At 38.4% G+C, this 19,396-nt stretch overlaps 1 protein-coding gene across 11 annotated transcripts in view; it reads left to right on the top strand.

The window, feature by feature from the left end:
- R3HDM1 (R3H domain containing 1) overlaps positions 1-19,396 on the top strand; it is a 184,916-nt gene that overhangs the window by 89,247 nt on the left and 76,273 nt on the right. For 5 of the 11 annotated variants that reach the window (XM_014537645.1, XM_014537646.1, XM_014537651.1 and 2 more), the window contains 10 exons: positions 414-492; positions 7,557-7,616; positions 7,705-7,845; positions 9,900-10,010; positions 11,288-11,396; positions 11,489-11,584; positions 15,336-15,373; positions 15,458-15,508; positions 15,610-15,836; positions 18,126-18,380. In XM_014537645.1, coding sequence (XP_014393131.1) covers positions 414-492; positions 7,557-7,616; positions 7,705-7,845; positions 9,900-10,010; positions 11,288-11,396; positions 11,489-11,584; positions 15,336-15,373; positions 15,458-15,508; positions 15,610-15,836; positions 18,126-18,380 — 1,167 coding nt within the window. The remainder of the gene's footprint in view (positions 1-413; positions 493-7,556; positions 7,617-7,704; positions 7,846-9,899; positions 10,011-11,287; positions 11,397-11,488; positions 11,585-15,335; positions 15,374-15,457; positions 15,509-15,609; positions 15,837-18,125; positions 18,381-19,396) is intronic. The other 6 variants (XM_014537650.1, XM_005863736.2, XM_014537647.1 and 3 more) reach the window with 5 other exon arrangements.

The raw sequence follows: 19,396 nt of genomic DNA, 5'->3' as shown, positions 1-19,396 counted from the left end.
GGGGGAAAGGGAGAACTAGAAAGACAGAAAGAGAGACATTGATGAGTTCCCTTCCAAAGGCTTTCCAACTAGATCAAACTTGCAACCTAGGCATGTGCCCTGACCCGGAATCAAACCAGTGACCTTTCAATGCACAGAGGGACACCGAACCAACTGAACCACTCTGGCCAGGCAAGACATAAATTTTTTTTAAGAATGTGCATGTACATGCACTTATATAAACCTACGTCTGTTCATTATATGGGAATAGAAAAATTGTTCTCATCTGATTTCATAAATTTCTTTTTCCTACTTTGTTAATCTTTTTCAATGTGGGTCACCTCATTTTATTTAAGATATGTATCATGTGTAAAAGGAAATGGGATTTATTTTCAAACAACTTCATACTGTGTTTTTGTGTTGTTGTTTTTTAGATTCCAGTCAAGAATACACTGATTCAACTGGCATAGATCTACATGAATTTTTAGTAAATACATTAAAAAACAATCCCAGGTAAAAATTAAATTTATAAGGTTTATATTGCTTTTAGAATACCATAATTTGCTATGTGTGTCTCCATTACTGAGTTAGAATATTAGAATAAGATTGCAGCATTTGAAGTACACCAGAAACATTTTAGATTCTTAGGGTTATGATGTTGGTAGTCTAGATGCACATGTATAAATATCTTTTTGCAATATGTATTTCAGCATGTTATAAAAATAATTTATGCCGTATGTAGGAATTTTGGGAAATACAGAATTACCAAGACATTTTGACTCAATTGAAATGCGAGGTAAAATTAATCATGAAAAAAAAGAGAGAGAGAAATATTCTCAGGATAATGCACCCAACTGAACAAGAACTTAGTGTATTCATTTATGAGTGTTTAAACAGTTAAAGTCACATTATTTGTTCCCCTTTTCTTAGTTTATACACCTTCAATCCTATGATTTTTAAAGTGCTTATTTGAGTCACTAACCAATTTTGAAATCCTTTGTTTACCAGGGTAATGAATAGATTTTTATTTTTTGGCAGGTCATTGACCCCTTTAAGGTATTTCCCACAAAAAGGCTTATCCACAAAATATTTCACCAATGCTTTCATGAGGTAGAAGACTCCCAGGTTAAGAACCCATCCTCTAAGTGTTAACTTCCCAGAGTGGGAGTTATTTTACATACATTGCAATAAAAAGAAAATAGTTTCATTGGGTATGTGCACGTGGAAGAAATCATGAACAGCTGGCTCTCTTTAGTCTCCCTGAGACTTATATCATACCTCAAGATAAACCTTTATTTTAATTCAGGGTTTATTGTATTCAGTGCCATCTTGATTTTCTAGTTTACTCTTAACATAAACCTTCAAGGGAGAACTGCCTAAATGAAAACTGGGCTTGTTGTAATATGGATTGAAGGAGTATAGGTATGACATGAGGAAGAAGATAGTCAACTTTGCCTGACTTTTTTATTTTAAGTCCCAAAATAAAGATGAAATCATTAGTCCATTGGGCAGGCATTTCTTTTTTTTCCATCACCATTTATCCCCTCTATGCCCTCTTCCACTTTCCCCCCTGCCCCCAACAGTCACCACTATTGTCCATGTCCATGATTTCTCTCTATTTTCATTTTTGCTCCAACCTCCACTCATCCCCCAATACTCCACCTCCCACCAAAGCTGTCTACCTGCCCTCTATCTATGGATCTGTCTCTTATTTTGCTTGGTGGTTCAGTTTGTTCATTAAATTCCAGAAAATTTTACCCTTTACAACAGCATGGATGGACCTGGAGAACATTATGCTAAGTGAAAGACAAGTACCATATGATTTCATTCATGTGGAATCTAATCAACAGGTATTTCTTAAGCATCTGCCATGTGCTAAGTATTGTGCTAAACATTCTATATAATAAAAGGCTAATATGCAAATCGACTGAATGGCAGAATGATCAGTTGCTATGGCGCACTGACCAGCAGGGGTCAGCTGCTCAATGAAGGAGCTGCCCCCTGGTGGTCAGTACGCTCCACAGGGCAAGCGCCGCTCAGCCAGAAGCTAGGCTCATGGCTGGCGAGCGCAGTGGTGGTAGCAGGAGCCTCTTCTGCCTCTGCAGCAGCCCTAAGGATGTTCAACTGCCTAAGTTGTCAGTCAGACATCCCCCGAGGGCTCCCAGACTGCGAGAGGGTGAAGGCTGGGCTGAGGGACCGACCCCCCACCCCCCAGTGCACGCTTTCGTGCACTAGGCCTCTAGTTATAGATATAAAGATGTGCAAGATATCATCTCTGCCCCTAAATTATCCACTGTCTCTCTGCTAGAATAAACTCTTGATATATAACCCTATGTAATAAAAGGGTAATATGCAAATTGACCCTAACGGTGGAACAACCAGAACAACTGCTCAACCAGTCACTATGAGGCACACTGACCACCTCTCAGTCCCATTAGATACAATTTATCTAGTAAATTTTAAATAAGTAGCTAGTAAATAAATAGGTAAAAATGAAAAGAAAATAACAGCAAAAAGACATCATCCTGCCTTGTACATCCAGATTGTACCACTGTTTTTTCATAGGTGCATCTCACTGGTTTACTTTACTTTTTTAAATCCTGGTAAAATATACCTAGCATAAAATTTTCCCTATTAACCATTTTTAAGCGTATAGTTCAGCAGCATCAAATACATTCACACTGCTGTGCAACCATGAACACTGTCCATTCTCCAGAATGTTTCATCATCTCAAACTCAAATTCCATACCTATTAAACAATAATGTCCCCATTGTTCCCTTCCCCCTGGCCCTAGGTCAGCCGTGGGCAAACTACGGCCCGCGGGCTGGATCCGGCCCGTTTGGAATGAATAAAACTAAAAAAAAAAAAACCGTACCCTTTTTTTTAATGATGTTTACTTTGAATTTATATTAGTTCACACAAACACTCCATCCATGCTTTTGTTCCGGCCCTCCGGTCCAGTTTAAGAACCCATTGTGGCCCTCGAGTCAAAAAGTTTGCCCACCCCTGAGTTAGACGCTTAATGCAGAAGCTGCCATGACACACACTGACCATTTAAAAATAAACGGCACCACAGACCTGGCGCCGACAAACCAGCACTCAGCTTCCCCCAAGTGGGACACAGGCCCCACCACCACCCCGGAGTGACAGCCCACAAATCCCACCCAATGCTGCCAAGACCCCATGGCGCAAAATGCGGCCCACAGCCCAGCCTGGAAACAGTCACTGTGAGCGCCGGGTAATGACTTCTCGTAGCAACACCTGGCTTCCTCTCTCTAGTGACTAACCTCCTTGGAGTTTCTTCAACCCAGGAACCCAACTTGCTTCATAGCCAGTTGCAAACATTTCACACTTTAACCAAATGTTTGTGAAGCATTTTCACGTGCCTCATCTCATTTGATCCTCAAAGTAGTCCTGGAGTAGGTAGATAGGAGACTCGGTAGAATTCTATTTTCATTAGCCAGAAAACGAAGATTTAGAAAGTTTAGCAACTTGACCCAACTGAAAAGAAGTAAGAAATGGTGGACCTTGAAAATGACTTCCGGTTTTCTCACTGCACAGAATATAGTCAAACACTGCTGCAGTTAAATATTTTACCCTTTGTTCTCCTTGTGTGATCTACAATAATAATCTGCTTTGTGTTGATACTTGCTGCTGTGTTGCTGACAATTACCTGAAAGAGAAGTTGGGGTGCTTCACTGGGCTGTGAAAAGTTTAGCTACATCAGAAAGCAGGTTTAATTAAGCAAGTGTATTCTATAGAGATAAAAGGCTAAGTTGACCCGCACATGAGAATCATGTAAAGCTCTCTCTGGCGCTAATCTCACGCATGTGTTTCGATCTGTCATTGTCGGTCATGTATTTGGTTGACACTTCTATTACAGAGAAAGGGCAAATAGCGATATTAAAATATTTCTTCTAATTAATTTCCTTTCAATGATCACAAATCCGTGCACTGGGACACTAGTTAAAATAGAATAGATGTAAAATAACTTTTCAAGGGCTGTAAAAGAGAAGGGGGGAGCCCCAGTCTTTGTTTGAAAGAATATGGGAAGGCATCACTGAAAAGTAATGCCTGAGGTGAGTCTTGAAATCAGAGTGCTTTAAGTGGGACTATCTATACAGAGAAGCATGAGAAAAGAGCATTGCCAAGGCATAGCAGTGTGTGAGGGGAAGTGATATACTCAAAGAAAGACAAGATTGTACACACTGGCTCTAGCAGGGAGGTATGGGCAAATCATTCTAGAAAATGGTGAGGAAGTAATTATTAGCTATTTTAACAAGCTGTTTCATATGAAGTAAGATTGTGGAAACTAGAACTCAGAGGTTTGAGGAATAAGGGGAAAGGTAGAATACATAAGTAGTTTGAGTAAAACAAGATAGGATTCTAAACAGGCAGAAATTTTCTTTCTGCTGAACCTATAGGAGACATCAATAAGGACAAAGATTAGAAATCTATTTTTATACACTTCAAAATATTTTTCTATTATACAGTTGTTTTCCTCTACATATAAATGCAAAGGTTTGTTATCTGCATATGAATTTTTAAATTATAAAATTTAATGGGCTTTTAATATACTCAGATATGTGCAACAACCATCACTACAGTCAATTATAGAAAGTTTTCATAACCCAAAAAAGAAACCCATACCCTGTTGCTATCACCTCTCTATGCCTTGAGTACTAGTCAAGCTTGTTTGTACAGATTTCCCTGGTTTTGACTTCACATGTCAATATCATGTGTGTGTTTGTGTGTGTGTGTTCCTGTGACTGGTGTCATTCCTTTAGCATATTTTTATGGTTTATCCATGTTGTCACATGTATCAGTAATTTATTCTTTCTATGTATGCCTGCTGTTTAGGTCAGGCACAGGAAACCAATTTAAATGCACTGTTTTGTGAATGCTGAATAAGTTGCCTGCCTCGGATCCCTTTTTTTCCCCCCTACAATTAGTGTATAAAATATGTACTTCAGAAAACTATATAATGATCATTGTGATAAATGCTATTAAAGAAACAGAGTCTAGCCCTAACTGGTTTGGCTCAGTGAATAGAGCGTCGGCCTGCGGACTGAACAATCCCAGGTTCAATTCCGGTCAAGGGCATGTGCCTTGGTTGCGGGCATATCCCCAGTAGGGGGTGTGCAGGAGGCAGCTGATCGATGTTTCTCTCTCATCGATGTTTCTAACTCTCTATCCCTCTCCCTTCCTCGCTGTAAAAAATCAATAAAATATATATTTTTTTAAAAAGTCTAAAAAAATATATACGAAGTTGTTTTAGGCAAAGGAAACAGCATGTTCAAGGAAGCTGAGAAAGGAAGGAGTTTGGCACGTGCAGAGATGAGCCAAGATGATAGGTTTTGTGAGGAGGGCAGGAGATTAGGCTAAAGAAGTAGGCAAAGACCAGACTATGCCTGCTTGATAAGTCACATTTCAGATCCTAAGAGCAGTGGAAATCTGTGGTAAATATTTTATCAAGGCAATGACATGTATTCACGTGTATTTTTTTTGTTTTGTTTTGTCTTTTTAATCTTTATTGTTGAGATTATTACAGATATCCCTCTTTTTTCCCCCCAATAGTTCCCTTCCACCCGGTTCCCACCCCACCCCAGGCCCTTGCCACCCTATTGCCTGTGTCCATAGGTAATGCATACATGCATATAAGATCTTTGTCTAATCTCTTCCCACACACCCACACACCTCCTTCTCTCTGAGAATCGTCAGTCTGTTCCATTTCCATGCCCCAGATTCTATTCAATTCACCAGTTTATTCTGTTCATCACATTTTTTATTCGTTTGATTTTTAGATTCAATTGTTGATAGATAATGTATTTGTTGCCACTTTGTTGTTCATATTTTTTATCTTTACCTTTTTCTTCTCCCTCATCTTAAAGAATACCCTTCAGCATTTCATATAATACTGGTTTGGTGGTGGTGAACTCCTTTAGCTTTTGCTTGTCTGTGAAGCTCTTTATCTGACCTGCAATTCTAAATGATAGCTTTGCTGGGTAGAGTAATCTTGGTTGTAGGTTCTTGCTTTTCTTCACTTTCAGTATTTCTTGCCACTCCCTTCTGGCCTGCATAGTTTCTGTTGAGAAATCAGCTGACAGTCATATGGACACGCCCTTGTAAGTAACTAACTGCTTTTCTCTTGCTGCTTTTGAGATTCTCTCTTTGTCTTCTGCCCTTGGCATTTTAATTATGATGTGTCTTGGTGTGGTCCTCTTTGAGTTCCTCTTGTTTGGGGGTTCTCTGTGCTTCCTAGACTTATAAGTCTATTTCTTTCACCAGGTAGGGGAAGTTTTCTGTCATTATATCTTCAAATAGGTTTTCAATATCTTGCTCTCTCTTCTTCTGGCACCCCTATAATTCAGATGTCGGTATGCTTGAAGTTGTCCCAGAGGCTCCTTACACTATCTTCATATTTTTGGATTCTTTTTTCTTCTTGCTCTTCTGGTTGGGTGTTTTGTGCTTCCTCATTGTCCCTTCCTCTCTCTGAAATCAATAAAAAAAATTTTTTAAATCAATCAGTAAATAAGTAACGTTTATTTTGGAGGAAAACAATAACCTCTTGGCCTAGTTTTATTGATCTATAAAATTTGAGGAACACAAATGTTCTGTAAAGCTACTTCTAGCTTTAAGTTTCTTTGAGGTACTTTTGCTTTGTTTTGCTTTGTTTTGTTTTGTTTTGTTTTGTTCTGCTTGCACGTGAAACTTATACTGAACACAGGAATACTCCCTTGATCAACGTTCTTGGTGTGTGAGCAAGGAGGTCCTTTGGGGAGGGGTGCCATTAATTTGCTACAGCCTAAATGCACTAAATAAGCCCCTAGTGGTCTAAAGGAGCACATGCAGATACTTCTTAGAGTCTATTTATTTTACCTAATGGAGGCTTTTGGCTCATTTTTATTTTTATGGGCAAAATTCCTGAAGTCTTATAAATATATAATAGCAATTTACAGAATGATTTGAAAAGTCCTCTCCTTCGGAGTTAAAGTTGGTAATGTAGTTCATACTTCTCTGCTATAGCTCCATTTATATATAGCTTAGGATTCCCATAGGAGTATTCCTGTTGTTACTGGCATTTCATGTTCTCTAGAGCATTGTTTCTATGGTGTTCAGCATGATAACACAATCATGCGTCTAAAGATGTATATTTTCCTGCTACCATCTCTCAGCTTTATTGAGTAATAAGAAAGTAAATACTAATATGCTCTTGTTATCCATATATATTTACAGAACAGAGTCCAATATAGTGATAGTGGAGTCAAAATCTATTGCAAGAATGGCAACATGTTGATAGTTGTTGAAGTTGGGTGATGGCTATATTAAAGTTCATTGCACTGTTCCCTCTACATTTGTGTAGGCATGAAATTTTCCATAATAAAAATTTAAACCAAAATAAGTCATTTTTATTTTTTAAAAACATTACTTTTTTAGAAAGCATGTAAATATTTTAGCATCAAGCTTGTGATAGTAGTCAATGTACAGTTGTTAAGACAAATATTTAGTAGTATAAGTTCAACATTTATTATTTCAGTGTTAAATTTTACAGATGAGTCTTCATATTTTGTTTCAGGGACAGAATGATGCTGTTGAAATTGGAACAAGAAATTTTAGATTTCATTGGTAATAATGAGTAAGTCCTGACATTTAACAAGAAAAAAAATTATCATCACATTTCTCCTTGATTTATTAAATTTGTGTTTCTTTTTTCCTACTTGTAGGTCTCCACGTAAGAAATTCCCCCCCATGACATCTTACCATAGGATGCTGTTACACAGAGTAGCTGCTTACTTTGGGTTAGACCACAATGTTGATCAGAGTGGGAAGTCTGTCATAGTAAACAAAACTAGCAATACAAGAATGTAAGTATTAAGAAGTTTTGGTGCACATTATGTGTGTGACGGTACTTTCTCTTTTTACAGCACCTTTTACATAGGTTTTCCATATGTTTTAGCAACTTAATTAAGCTCCATAATAACCTTACACAATTGGACCAAAAAATACTTTTAGATCACTAGCTTTAAAATGCACCAGTCTGGGGACTCTTTCCCCCTCCGCACGTGGGAGTCTGTGCTGTGGTACCCTTTCCCCCTCCCCACGTGGGAGTCTGTGCTTGTTCTTCAATAAATTTCCACCTTTGTTATACAAAAATAAAATGAAATGCACCAGTCTGAACTGAAATGAGGTGGATGAATGAGGACTGATTTTAAAAAGCAAAAGCAAAAAACCCCTCAGAGGTCATAATATCAGTGATGTTTGATAACCTTTCTCTTATGGATTTTTAAGTTAATGTAATTGAGATAGCTATGTCCAACCTCTGGTAAATTGGGGGATGAGGGAAAGCAAATGTGGACACTATCATCTTTAATCTTCTGTCAGTTTACCATCCTTTCCACTTCTGGTTTTGCTCCTTTTCTGCTCTAGATCTCCAGAAAGTCAGTACATTAGTTAATAATGTTGTGTCCACCTTATGGGCTATATGTAATTTCCTGAGGAAAATTTTTAAGGAGTTAAGAAAAGCCATTTTCTTTACAAAGTGATAGCTGTATACTGTTGGTGAAATAGATCCTCAGTGCTGGCATTTGGGAGCAAAAGGCCCAATGCAGAAGCACCTAAAACTATAACATCTACAAAACACCTCTTCTGCCTATTTTTAAAGCTGATCCTAAAACAACTAATTGAGTTAGCTAAAATTTATACTTTGGTGGTGATCTGCCCATCAATAGAATTTTCTATTATCAGTTTGTGTGTGACAACAATGAATCTGTGGTATTGAGCAGCAGTCAACTACAGATGCCATAAATAATACAACGTTCATTATTTTCCTGCCTTTCTTGAAGCTAGACTTCTCAGGGTCTGATCTATGAACCTTTTGGTTTGCATGGTTATATTTAATTCACTTATGTCCTACTAGAGGTGCGGTGCATGGGTAGCGTCCCTAGGCCTGACTGGTGATCAGGGCCAATCAGGTTCCCTGCCTCCCCACCTACTCCATCCCTCGCCACCCATGCGCCACTACCATGCGGTCCTGCTTCCTCTTTCTCTCACTCCCTCAGAACCCTGCTGGTAGCCCACCATGTTCCATGCCGCCCCCTGGTGGTCAGTGCATGTCATAGTGAGCGATCAAACTCCCAGTCGAACTCTCGAGGGGACAATTTGCATATTAGCCTTTTATTATATAGGATACCCTTATAGCTGCCATTTTGTTTGCTGGAATTAAGTTGGTTTTCTTCTGTTTTAAATAGAATGTTGTCAACATAATAGATATATAGATGGAACTTAGTATTTTTAAATGATTGTTCCTATAATTAAGATTAAATTAATGAAGATAAATGTCTTTGAAAGGGTCCTGTCTTTCTTGGGGATTCGATTTTACCTGCAAGTGTGAATCTGATTTAATTTTCCTCTGCCCTTCCCTTAGTCTTTTTAAAATATCCCCATCAATTAGTCTTTTCTCAGTTAGTTACATCATGGCTAATGTAGGATAGTAACTATAGCATGAGTTGAACTGAAGGTGAATAGAACTCTAATTAATCTAACCAATACCTCTCAGCATTACTCAGAGCTGCTGGATACCCAATCACATGCACATTAGCAGGCATTTTGACTAACATTTCGACTGGTGACTCTCTAAGGTTTTCAATACAGTGTAACCTCAGTTATTTGAATGCTATGAATGATGTCAGAAAGCTTTGGGGTTTTCTTCATCAAGGTTTCCAAAAGTTTAGCTAAACACAGATGTTTGTGATGTACTTAAAAAAGAATAGATCAGTAGCATAATTATAACTAGACATTTCAAATCACTGAAGTTACACTGTATTTTTGTATCTTCTGCAATAAGAAGAAGGTTATAAATCAGAAAACCTTAGAGATCTACTCCACATTGAATAAAAACAAACTTACCTTTTCCTCATAGGCAGATTACCCGCTCCAGCCTTGAACCAGTGGTGTTGTGGATGTCAACAACCCGGTGTCCACTGGGGTGTCTCAATGGAGCGGGAAGTCAGGCATCTGTAAAAAAAAAGAGGTAAGACAGTCTTAAGGTTAGCTGAAATGCCTGCTAATGCTATTTGGTGTGGGAATCCAGCTACTCTTAGAAAAGTTGCCAGGCTGTTGGTTAAATCATATAGTTCACTTTGGAATGACAGTCTCTCACCCAAGTATAAACTCCTTGAATAAGAAAATGTGACTTTTATTGGCTACAAAAATAATTTATATAAGTAAACAGGGTAATCATGTGACAGAAATAACAACATACTGCCATGGTCAGAACTACATAGACAGTCTTTCAAACTCCTAAAAAATGCAGTCTTTTTCTCATTAGTTTGGTCGTGAAACTGTTTTTACACTGTATTTTTCTCATTAATTCTGTATGTAATTTTACATGGAGATCTGCTCTCTGTTTCGCTTATTTAGTATATTTTTTTTAAATTTGTTTCATTGATTTCAGAGAAAGGAAGGGAGAGGTGGAGAGAGAGATAGAAACATCAATGAGAGAGAACCATGGATCAGGTGCCTCCTGCATGCCCCCTACTAGGGATTGAGCCATCAACCTGGGCATGTGCCCTGACTGGGAATCAAACTGTGACCTCCTGGTTCATAGGTCAACGCTCAACCACTGAGCCACACTGGTCAGGCAGCCAAAATTATTTTATTACTTTCAATCATATAACACCAAACCAGGTACTATAGGAGTGTAACATGATACTGTATACTTCTATTTTGTCCTAGAATTTTTTCTTATATTTAGAGGAGGCAATGCAAAGAGGACATGTAGTCTTTGGGTCTTACATAGCAGGCTCCAAGTATGGCTCAGTCATGGACTTGCCCTTTGACCTTGGATGGTTACTTAAGGCATCTGAACCTGATTTCTAAGTAGTATTTATAATAATAACAAACTTTTACTGTTTTAAGTGTTGTCTATCAATTCATGTTCAGAATAACTCTGTGAAGTAGGTAGACTATAATTCCCATTTACAAATGAGGAAACTAGGGAATATAAAAGTTAAGTAACTTGTGTAAGTCCCAAAGCAACTAAATTGGTAAAGCTAAGTTTTGAACCCAAGCAGTCTGATTCCAGAGTTCTCACTGTATTTCATATGGCCTTTCACAAATAACATGGGATAGTTAATATTTTCTTGGAAGATTATTATGAGGCGTTAATAAAATAATGTAATTATCTATTAATAGCACCAGTGAGTGGTAACTTTTATTACTTCTATTGCTTTTCATTAAATGTTATATTTACCCTTTCTGTAAATATTGTATATTATCTTTTTTGTACCTTTGTTTTTGTTTTTTTAGACCTGATCAGAAATTCAATGAACATATTAAGGATGATAAAGGTGAAGACTTTCAGAAACGATATATCCTCAAGAGAGATAACTCTAGCTTTGACAAAGATGATAACCAGGTAATTTAGCACAATTAGAGCATTTTTTATATGTGCAGGACTTAATACCAGCAGATTATTTTCCCAAGAATTAATTGTTCTCTTTTCTCTAGATAAGAATACGTTTGAAAGATGACAGAAGAAGCAAATCTATAGAAGAAAGAGAAGAAGAGTACCAGAGAGCTAGAGATCGTATATTTTCCCAAGATGTATGTATTGTTCTTTTTAGCTCTTCATGTTAGAATATATACTAACTAGAGGCCCGGTGGACAGGGAGGGGGAGTATCCCTTAGCCCAGCCTGCACCCTCTCCAATCTGGGATCCCTCTCACAATCCAGGACTGCTGGCTCCCAACTGCTCGCCTGCCTGCCTGATTGCACCTAACCGCTCCCCTGCCAGCCTGATCGACGCCTAACTGCTCCCCTGCCAGCCCGATTGCCCTTAACTGCCCTCCCCTGCCAGCCTGGTCACCCCCAACTGCCCTCCCCTGCTGGCCAGGTCACCCCTAACTGCCCTCCCTGCAGGCCTGATCGCCCACAACTGTCCTCCCTTTCAGGCCTGGTCCCTCCCAACTACCCTCCGCTGCTGGCCTGATCTCCCATAACTGCCCTCCCCTGCTGACCTGATCGCCCACAACTGTCCTCCCCTGCTACATCTTTGACCCCATGGGGACGGCCATCTTGTGTGTTGGAGTGATGGTCAATTTGCATATAGCCTCTTTATTAGATAGGATTATAGGGGCTCACTCCTCCCTTAATCTGGTGGTTACTGAAAATTCTTTGCTCCCACCGGCGCCAACCCCACTCACACCCGCAGCCAGCCCCCAGTGCTGGCCCCGATCACTCAGTGCTGTCAACAGGTGTTTGTAGTGGCTGCCGGCCCCAATCTCCCCTCAGGGCTTCTCCACCTCCCCCTGCTTCCAAGGGGTGATTGGTGCTGGCAGCTGCCACTTGCACCCACTGCCGGTGCTGGCCCTGCTTGCACCCGCAGCAGACGCCAGAGCTGCAGCTTGCACCTGCTGCCGACGCCAGGCTTGATCACTCGGCTCCATCAGCGGGTGCGAGCAGTGGCTGCCGGTCCCAATCACCCCTGGGGGCTTCTCCATCTCCCCCTGCTCCTAAGGAGCTATCGAGGCAGCAGCCACTGCTCGCGTCCGCTGACGGCGCTGGTCCCACTCGCACCTATTGCTGGCATTGTCCCCAATTGCTCCGCACCGTCAGCAGGTGCAAGCAAGGCCGGCGCTGTTAGTGCCTCGGAACAGCAGGAACAGGGCTGCCAGCAGACGGGACCAGGGGCCACAGCAGGAGGGGCCGGGCTGGGGCACAGAGGATGGGCCAAGACCCGCCCCTGTGCCCACTGCAGCCTCGCGGCCCACAGTTCCTTTCAAGGTGCATGAATTTGTGCACTGTGCCCCTAGTAGTTTTTATAATATTTTTTTCTTCCAGGTTTGAGATTTTTAGATAACTTTTTCTTTTAATAAAGCTAATTGATTTTTTAAATTAATATTTATTTTCCACTTTGTAAGTGCTTATATGAAAGAAATCTTTTAACACATTGTATGTGGGAAACATATTTATACGTTTTACGTATTTATATGTTCTACCAGTGTAGTAGAGCGCGGGATAAAAACTACCCGCAAACAATGTGTTAAGTGGCTAGTTAATTTATGCAGATACTCGAGAAGAAAATCAGTTTGGTTTTACCAATATCTGTTAATCATCTGTCTGTGCAGTACTAGTTACTATTCAAGGATATATGAACGTGCGTAGTTCATGTTATCACTGCCAGAGATAGAAATTTCCTCTATATTCAAAAAACAAACAGTACATAACATTAAAATCTAGACTAACAGTTGAGAATTTGCAATATTTATTCAACAAATTTTATTGAGCACCCATAGTAGGTGCTATGCTGGGCATAGTAGAGTATGCCCATGAATAGTTACAATAGGTTACAATAGTTTTTTCCTCAAACTTTTATATGGTAGATAGTATCATTACTTTTGTTTTATAAGAAACTGAGGCTCCAGGAGACTAAGTAAAATAGCCAAAGATCATGCAGCTAAAATGACAGAATTGGGATTTCAACCCAGGTCTTCTGAACTCAGAGCCCAAATGAGATATATTTCTGTCTAGTTTCTAAGCAATATACTGTCCCTACCCTTGATGAGTAGCCGGACAATGGCAATATGGTGTGTGATTTGTGTAGAGGCATAAAGGTAAAATAAGGACACAGCAGAGAAGCGCCACACACCATAGCTGAGGAATGAGAGAGAGTGAGCTTCCAAGAGGAGACCTGAAGGACTAAAGTGTTCCATGTAGAGGGTCAGTATTTGATGGACAATTTGACAATGAGGAATTGAAAGATTTAGAAAGATTGGATTATAGCTAAGTGACACAGGAAATGAGGAACATTTAGATTGGACAAATAAGCAGAGGGCAGATGACACAAAAAGCTAGTTCAGGAGGTCAGCAAACTTTTTACCTAGAGCAGAGGTCAGCAAACTTTTCTTATAAAGGGCCAGATCATAAATATTTTAGACTTTTTCAAGCCATATAATCTTTATTGCATCAATTGAAATAAGCCTTTTTAATGTGAAAGCAGCTATAGACAGTACATATAGGAATGAGCATGGCTGTGTTTCAATAAAACTTTATTTGCAAACAGGTCTGACCATAGTTTAGTGACTTTTGGTCTGGTGGCTGAAAAACTAGTTAGAAGACTGTTGTAATATTACAAACAAAAAAATGATGGTTGCCTGAGCTAGATTCATAGCATGAGAAAAGCTGTGTTGAGGCATAGCTGCTTGTTCACTGCTATAGCAACAGCCATAGCTGCAGAATGAGAGAGTTAGCTTCACCTGACAGGTGAATTACAAGCGATCAAAGTATTTGTTGAGTGAATGAGGTGGAATCTACAGACTGGTGTATACCTTGAATATCTATACTAATAAAAGGGTAATATGCTAATTAGACCGGACATCCTTTTGGACAAAGCCATGGTGGTGGGGCCAAGGCAGAGGCAGTTTGGGGCGATCAGGCCGGCAGGGGAGTGCAGTTAATGGGATCAGGCCAGCAGGGCAGAGCAGTTAGGGGGATCAGTCCAACAGGGCAGAGCAATTAAGGGGATCAGGCCAGCAGGGGAGAGAAGTTAGGGGGATCAGGCCAGCAGGGGAGAGCAGTTAGGGCGATCAGGCCAGCAGGCATGTGAGCAGTTAGGAGCCAGCGGTTCCAGATTACAAGAGGGATGTCCGACTGCTGGTTTAGGCCCGGTCCCTGTAGCATCAGGCCTAAACCGGCAGTCGGACATCCCCCAAGGGGCCGCCGATTGGAGAGGGTGCAGGCTGGGCTGAGGGGAACACACACACACACACACACACACACACACACACACACACACACGCGTGCGTGCGTGCGCGCGCATGCACGAATTTTGTGCACCGGGCCACTAGTATAATAATAATGAATTCATTTATTTGGAAGAGAATATTTTAATTTCAAATTAATTTGTACCATAAAAATGAATGGCTTCAAGCACAGTGTTACCAAGCCAAAATAAAATCCAGTATCATCTATTTGTGTACTTTTATCATCATGTGGATTTGGCGGGGGAGGTGGGTTTGTAATAATATAAATATATTTAATTGATTGATTTTTTTACAGAGAGGAAGGGAGAGGGATAGAGAGTTAGAAACATCGATGAGAGAGAAACATCGATCAGCTGCCTCCAGCACACCCCCTGCTGGGTATATGCCTGCAACCAAGGTACATGCCCTTGACCGGAATCGAACCTGGGACCCTTGAGTCCGCAGGCCGACACTCTATCCGCTGAGCCAAACCGGTTAGGGCTGTAATAATACTTTTTAAATATTATTACACATGACTTTTGTTGTCATCATTGGTTTACAGATGACATTGTATTTGCAAAAGCTCAACTTTATATATCTATTCTTTTTTCTAGTCCCTGTGTTCCCAAGAGAATTATATTATTGACAAAAGGTGAGGAAATTTTTTAACATTTGTTTTGGTAACAATCTGACTGATGCTAATAGAAATAAAAATGTCTTATTAAAATGCCAACAGAATCCAAGATGAGGATGCCAGTAGTACCCAGCAGAGACGCCAGATATTTAGGTATTGTAAGCATGCTTTCATACAGTATTGAAAAATTAAAGCATTTTTTCTTTTTGTTTTTGTCTCTATTCACTTTTCAAAGTTTTATTTCTAAATTACAGAGTTAATAAAGATGCTTCAGGGAGATCAACAAATAGCCATCAAAGCAGCACTGAGAATGAGCTGAAGTACTCTGAGCCACGGCCCTGGAGCAGCACAGATTCAGACAGCTCTCTCCGCAACTTCAAACCCGCTGTAACCAAAGCCAGCAGCTTCAGTGGAATTTCCGTCCTGACAAGGGGTGATAGTTCTGGAAGCAGCAAAAGCATAAGTAGGCTTTCGAAAGCAGGTATAAATATCTGTCTAGAACTGTGCAGTCAAAACATTAGTTTCCCTAATGTTGTCTGAGTTCTTTATGTTTCATACGGTTTATATAACTATCCTAAAATATAAAATTCCGATCAGCAGTGCATTGAGCACTTTCAAAGAACTTAAAAGATAATGTTTATTGACATTAAGATTCATTCTCTATTGTAACATAAATTTAATCATGTTGGTTCAATGAAATGTCATCTCTTAAACGTTTGAGTACCCAGAGGTGGTTGGAAATTCTTCATTGCTTATAGTTGGAAGGGGATGGTTTCTCACATAGGATTATTTAACAGTGATTGCATTTTCAGCTAATACTATCAATTATTGATTGGATTTTTTATGATAAAGTTCTTCATTTGACAGTCAAAAATGAATAGAATTGCTGAGAAGTTTTTTGAGAAACTTGAAACTAAAGAAAAATAATATGATGTAATTGTCATGAATGAGTGGAGATTTTAATAACATCCTCATTCTTTTAGCTTCTTTGCATTTAGAGCACATAACATTTAGGCTCATAACATATTCTCTTTACACTTTCACGAACTGGCTTCAATACTAAGAAAGCTCTCAGATTCCTTGTAGATCAGTGATGGCGAACCTTTTGAGCTCAGCGTGTCAGCATTTTGAAAAACCCTAACTTAACTCTGGTGCCGTGTCACATATAGAAATTTTTTGATATTTGCAACCATAGTAAAACAAAGATGTATATTTTTTATATTTATTTTATATATTTAAATGCCATTTAACAAAGAAAAATCAACCAAAAAAATGAGTTTGCGTGTCACCTCTGACACGCGTGTCATAGGTTTGCCATCACTGTTGTAGATCCTTATTTTTATCCCAAAATAAGCATGAACATCAGCAGAAGTGGCTCCCTCTCTTTAGCCTATTTGGGTCAACCCAAACATTTGGTGTTGTACAGATAACAATTGAAGGGAGAGGTGTGTATTTGAAAGTGACAGTATTTTTTTAATCCCTGACCATAGTCAATGCTTTAAATATTAATGCTTGCGGATTGCACTTGTCACATTTTTAACTTACATTGTAGCTATTAAAAATGTCTTGGTGTATATGATAGAATATTGCTAAAAATAGGTAAGTTTTATGAATATAAGAAATACACATATGTACCAAATATACATTTATTTGAAAAATGTCCACAAAGTCTTCATAACAGAAAAAACTACTTATGTATCATGAGAACATCATTCAGACACTGCCAAATTAAAACATTTGAAGAACATATACTATTTATTTCTTATCCATGTTATTTTGAGAGATAAAAAGAAATATTATTTAACTCAATAGGAAAAAATATATTTTATATAGTTCTGGTCAATAATCATTTTGGCACAAATTAAAATAGAAGTCCTTCAGAGGGAATCTGTATTGTGTACTCATATTTGTTTATTTTATTTATTAAAGATTAATTCTCCATCCCAGAGTAAACCATTTTTCAAAACTTGATTAACTGTATACATTATCAAAATCTTTTTTTTCTTTTTTTATTTATTCACCTTTAGCTATTATGCTGAAAGTCAGTGACATTTTCTATCTCAGTGTAATAGAAAATGAAATCAATTGGAGGCATAAAAGCAGTTAAAAATAAATAAATTATCAATTTAATAAGTGCAGTGAGAAATAAATTTTAGCTAATGCTAATATAAGTAATTGGATATTTTTCATGCAATCTTTGCCCTTTGATATAAAAAATTGAGAGATGACTTTACATTATAGGGAAATGCTGTAATTATGAGCTGAAAATGAAAGTCTTAATGAAACTTGACAAGCGTTTCTCTTGATAGAGAATTTATCTTTTATTTTTAATTCCTACACTACTAATCTTTCTGTGTTCTTATAGATGAGGGGTTTCTGGTATAAGAGGCTTTGGGCATTTGGCTGTGCTAAGTTCTTTTCCCTTTGGGAAAATTATAATCTGTATATTCCTAGATGTTAATTTGAAAGGTAAAATGTATAAAACTTCGTTGTCTTGGGTAATGTGCTTTTGTGACTGTCTGTAGCTGGTATTATAAACATGCTAGTTGCATGCTTTAGCCATGTCTTTAACAACTTGAATGATCAGTTTGCCATATTAAACTTGTTCATTGCGGGGAGGGAAAGCAAAATTGTACAGTAAATCAAAAATAACCAATGCTTTTATGTGGTAACTACATGTTATGCAATGTGAATTTTATTGTTACATATTTAAAACCTGCGTTTTTGTATGAGGTTTAAAAAATCCATATTTTTCATTACTCCTCCCTAGGTTCTGAGTCTTCTGGTAGTGTAGGGTCATCTACGGGCTCTCTTTCTCACATCCAGCAGCCTCTTCCAGGTACAGCTCTCAGCCAGTCTTCTCATGGCGCACCTGTCATCTATCCAACTGTCAGCACTCATAGTTCTCTTTCCTTTGATGGTGGCCTAAATGGGCAAGTCGCATCTCCTAGCACTAGCTTCTTTTTGCTTCCCTTGGAAGCGGCAGGCATACCACCTGGCAGTATTCTGATCAACCCACAAACAGGTTGGTATCCCAAAAAAAGGTGTTTATTTCAGTTGAGATATCAGGAGTTATCTGAAAATTAAAGAATACATGTTAAATCTGATGTCTGTAAATGTGTTGTTAGCTATTTATTTTTCATGCGTAATTATCACTTTTCCTAGAATAAAATTTTTCCTTTAATAAAAACACTTATGCTAGAAATATGTTAAAAGACATATTTATATCAGAAAGTATTTTTTTCATTATGACATCATCTTTTATGCCAAATAATGGCCTAACTGTAACTAAAAACAACTCATTTTCTAGAAATGAGACAACCACCTTTGAAAGAGCCTTATTTGATTAAACTTTGATAGAAAGAGTTTTATTTGATTAAAGCTTTATTCTGGGAAAATAGTATGCATTTCATGAAAAAGAAGTTAGAATGAAGTGGAAAGAACATGTAAGTAATAGTCCTTCGGAATATGCTCATTGTTTTCTGCTGAGGAAAAGCTAAAGGAAATCTTATTAGTATAAGAAAATAGGTAGTCACTATGAATTAATATTGACAACACATATTCTTTGCAATTAGAAAATGATTTGCATATACCGATCATTTACTGTGTGTCATATACTGTATTAAGTGCTTTAAATACATTATTTATAATCCTTATGACAACCCTGTTTGGTAGGTTAAATTCTCATTTACAGATAGGGAAACAACCTCTGAGAGATACAGTTATAATACATTTCATTATGTCCATTGTAAAAAATGGCTTATGTAGAAAAAATGCGATCTTTTAAAAGATCACAAGAAGTCTTGGTCTCTCTTCAAAACAACATAGCCCAGTTATTTGGTAAAATAATGAAAACCTACAGCATTTGATAACCTTCCTTAAAAACTGGTCACATCAAGATGGTAGTAGTCAAGCAAGGTAGTTACAGGTGAGAGTGTCAGGGTCGCTGAATGTTCCTTTTGTTTGTTGTAGAGAAAGCCATGGCTTTGAATTCATTGCTTTCAGATTTCATTTGTATTTCTTTTTTTTGTTTTTTAAGAT

The sequence above is a fragment of the Myotis brandtii genome, unplaced genomic scaffold, assembly GCF_000412655.1.
Source record: "Myotis brandtii unplaced genomic scaffold, ASM41265v1 scaffold1804, whole genome shotgun sequence".
NCBI lineage: Eukaryota > Metazoa > Chordata > Mammalia > Chiroptera > Vespertilionidae > Myotis > Myotis brandtii.
Note: the sequence above shows the minus strand (reverse complement) of the source record. Positions and strands in the feature narration are given on the sequence as shown.